Raw genomic sequence first — 3599 nt, 5'->3', positions numbered from 1 at the left:
GCTGTCGATGATTCACACCGCAGCCACCAGCAGCAACAACAGCAGCAGCTGCTGCTGTTGCTGCTGCTGCTGCTGCTGCTGCTGCTGCAGGGTTGGGTTTCTGTGTCGATGATTGCCTACCCCGCCAGCAGCAGCAACTGCAGCAGCAGCAGCAGCTGCTGCTGCTGCCTTATTGCAAATATGTATTGTTTGAGTTTTGTATGATATGTTCAATTTGCTTTTGTGCTGCTGTGCTGCTGCTGCTGCTGCTGCTGCTGCTGCTGCTGCTGCTGCTGCAGGCGTCTCCGTCGAGCCAAGAGAAGGGGTAGGAGGGGAGAAGCAGCAGCAGAAGTCAGCAACTGCGGCTCGGTTATAGTGGAGAGAGAACCAGTGAGCTGCTGCTGCTGCTGCTGCTGCTGCTGCTGCTGCTGCTGCTGCTGCTGCTGCTGCTGTCTTCTTCTTTTGCATTTTGCTGCTGCTGCTGTTGCTGCTGCTGCTGCTGCTGTTTTCGTTTGGATTTAACTCCTGCTGCTGCTGCTGCCGCCTTCTTCTTTTGTATTTAGTTGTTGCTGTTGCTGCGGGGTTCTTCTTTTGTATTTAGATGCTGCTGCTGCTGCTGCTGTCGTTGTCTATTGCTTATCATTTGCTGCTGCTGCTGCTGCTGCTGCTGCTGCTGCTGCCTGCTGTTTTTCCTCATGCGCTGCTGCTGCTCTTTCTATCATCGTCTGTCTTTTATTCTTTATCTGCTGCTGCTGCTGCCTTTTGCTTCTCCTCCTTTTGACTTGCTGCTGCTGCTGCTGCTGCTGCTGCTGCATGCAGCAGCAGCAGCAGCAGCTGTTTCGTGTTTTCGCATTCAAATTATATTTTTTTCTTTTCTTCCCTTTCTGTCTTTTTTATATTTATATTTTTCTTTTTCTGTTTATTATTTTTACTATTTTTATTTATTTTTGTTTTTATTTTTTTGTTTTTTTTTTTGTTTTTTTATTTTTTTGTTTAATTGTGCAGCCCCCAGATGAATTGCACTCGGACACAGAAAATGTGAGAACAGCAAAACCATAAACTGCTGCTGCTGCTGCTGCTGCTGCTGCTGCTGCTGCTGCTGTTGCAGTTGCTGCTGCTGCTGTTGCTGCTGCTGCTGTTGCTGATGCTGTTGCTTTTGTTGTTGATACACTGGCAAGGCTGCTGCTGCACGCCTTCGAGCTGCTGCAGTCCTTGCATGCAAACAGCAGCAGGAGTGTTGCTCCGGTGTATCTTCTGCTATTTTTATTTTTATTTTTTTTATTTTTTTTTGTTTTGCTTCTCAGCAGGGGAAACCACAGAATGATGACGCAGCAGCAGACAGCGTGGCTAGGGAGCAGCAGCAGCAGCAGCAGCAGCAGCAACAGCAGCAGCAGCAGCAGCAGCAGAACGAGTCCAAAGAGGCAGAAGCTGTGAGGTCGCCAGTTTAATTATTTACACCCAAGGGACAGTCATTTAGCCGGAGTTATATTTTATGCTGCAGCAGCAGCAGCAGCAGCAGCAGCAACAGCAGCCGCAGCAGCAGCAGCACCTGCAGCAGCTGCAGCAGTTGCAGCAGCAGTTGCAGCAGCTGCACCTGCAGCAGCAGCAGCAGCAGCAGTTGCAGCAGCAGGAGCAGCAGCAGCAGCAGCAGCAGCAGTTGCAGCAGCAGGAGCAGCAGCAGCAGCAGCAGCAGCAGTTGCAGCAGCAGGAGCAGCAGCTGCAGCAGCAGCAGCAGCAGCAGCTGTTGCTGCTTTTGTATGTTGTTAGCGGCAGAAGAAAATAGGAGGGGGCAGCAGATGCATTTCTGTTTTTTCTTTTTTTCTTTTTGTCTTTTTTTTATTTAGTTTATTTAATTGACTCCGAGCTAACAACAATAATGCATGCAACATGCATGTCTTTATACTATTTCCTGCTGCTGCTGTTGCTGCTGCTCCTGCTGCTGCTGCTGCTACTGCTGCTACTGCTGCTGCTGCTGCTCCTGCTGCTGCTGCTGTTGTTGTTCATGCTGCTGCTGTTGCTGCTGCTGCTGCTGTTGCTGATCTGGCTGCTGGTGATGTGCCTGTTGCTGCTGTAGTCCTTAGAGCTGAGCACAAGCTGCTGCTGCTGCTGCTGCTGCTGCAGCAGCAGCAGCAGCAGCAGCAGCCCGTCATCTCCTGCAACAACTGTCCTAGAGCATCAGCAGCACCAGCAGCAGCAGCAGCTGCTGCTGCTGCTGCTGCTGCTGCACGTATATATTTGTCTGTATTGCTTTGTCTTTGCGTTTATTTATTGTATTTATTTTCTTTGTTTATTTTTTTGTGTTTATTTTTTTGTTTTTTTATTTTATCTTTTTCTCTCTTTCTATTTATTTTCTTTGCTGTAAGGCTCAAACCCTAAACCCTAAACCCTAAACCCTAAAACAGCGAATTAAATAAATAGAGGTTTGGGGGGGGTCTTCATATAAAAGAAAAAAAGAAGAAAGAAGGAGACAGAGAAAGAAAGAGAAAGAAAGAAAAAGAAACAAAAGAAGAAAACAAAATAAATAAATAAAATATAAAATAAATTAATATTTAGTAAATGCTGCTTGGAGAGGCATCCCCTCCTCGATTCGCCTGCACACAAACCCTAAACCCTAAACCCTAAACCCTAAACCCTAAACCCTAGACCCCCTAGAAGAGGAACGACGCAACACCACGTAACACCCATACACAACACGACAAACAGCAGCTTCTGCTGCTGCTGCTGCTGTTGCTGCTGCTGCTGCTTGTTGTCGGGGTGGATGCAAAGAATGCTGTACTGCAGCAGCAGCAGCAGCAGCAACAGCAGCAGCAACAGCAGCACCACGGCAGCAGCAGCAGCAGCAGCACGGCAGCAGCCTCTGCATGCATCTTAACAAATAGCAGCAGCAGCAGCACCACCACTCAGCAGCAGCAGCAGCAGCAGCAGCAGCAGCAGCAGCAGCAGCAGCAGCAGCAGCAGCAGCAGCAGCAGCAATTACTTGTGTATTTTCTCTTCCTGCGTCTTCTTCTGTTCTTCTTTTGCTTTCATTGTCTCCTTTAGGGCCCCCTCGACTGTAGGGGGCCCCCATCCTCTTCCTTGGGGGCCCCCCAGTACCCTCGGGGGCCCCCTCTTCTTCTTCTTCTTCACTTTCTTTATCTTCTTCTTCTTCACTTTCATTTTCTTTTTCTTCTTCTTCTGTCTCTTCTTCTATATCTTCTTCTTCATCATCTATCTCTTCTTCTTCTTCTTCTTCTTTATCTTCTTCTTCTTCACTTTCTTTATCTTCTTCTTTTTCTTCGTCTTCTTCTTCTTCTTCTTCTTTGTTGTTTTCTTTATTTTCTTCTTCTTCTTCTTTATCTTCTTGTTGTTGTTGTTTTTTTTTTCTTCTTTTTCCTTTTCTTTTTTTGTTTTTTTTGTTTTCTTCTTCTGTATCATCATTTCCACTTTCATCAATTTCAGGTGTATATGCACCTTTCCCTTTTCCTATTTCTTCTTCACTTTCTTCTTCTTCTTCTTCTTCTTCATTATAATTATTATTATCTTTTTCTTCTCTCTTCTTTGCCGCTTCTATATATAACACAGCTATTTGTTTTTGTATATCGACAGCAACACGGCTCACCCCCACCCGCAGCAGATGAGGG

The 3599-nt window shown here is 46.5% G+C and overlaps 2 protein-coding genes across 2 annotated transcripts in view; one reads left to right on the top strand and one right to left on the bottom strand.

Annotated features, from left to right (window-relative positions):
- The window catches only part of EMH_0054880 (uncharacterized protein), a gene marked incomplete at both ends in the record, with an annotated part of 3154 nt that extends 1392 nt beyond the window's left edge, over positions 1-1762 (top strand). Inside the window, 4 exons of the mRNA XM_013497168.1 lie at positions 279-369; positions 985-1017; positions 1284-1409; positions 1481-1762. Coding sequence (XP_013352622.1) covers positions 279-369; positions 985-1017; positions 1284-1409; positions 1481-1762 — 532 coding nt within the window. The remainder of the gene's footprint in view (positions 1-278; positions 370-984; positions 1018-1283; positions 1410-1480) is intronic.
- A 119-nt stretch (positions 1763-1881) lies between these two features.
- EMH_0054870 (uncharacterized protein) overlaps positions 1882-3599 on the bottom strand; it is a gene marked incomplete at both ends in the record, with an annotated part of 2984 nt that continues 1266 nt past the window's right edge. The window contains 3 exons of the mRNA XM_013497167.1: positions 1882-2146; positions 2618-2754; positions 2957-3572. Of these exons, the coding sequence (XP_013352621.1) occupies positions 1882-2146; positions 2618-2754; positions 2957-3572 (1018 nt within the window). The remainder of the gene's footprint in view (positions 2147-2617; positions 2755-2956; positions 3573-3599) is intronic.

This window comes from Eimeria mitis, genomic scaffold (assembly GCF_000499745.2).
Source record: "Eimeria mitis Houghton genomic scaffold, Emh_scaff2509, whole genome shotgun sequence".
Taxonomy (NCBI): Eukaryota; Apicomplexa; class Conoidasida; order Eucoccidiorida; family Eimeriidae; genus Eimeria; species Eimeria mitis.
This window is presented reverse-complemented; position numbering and strand designations above follow the sequence as displayed.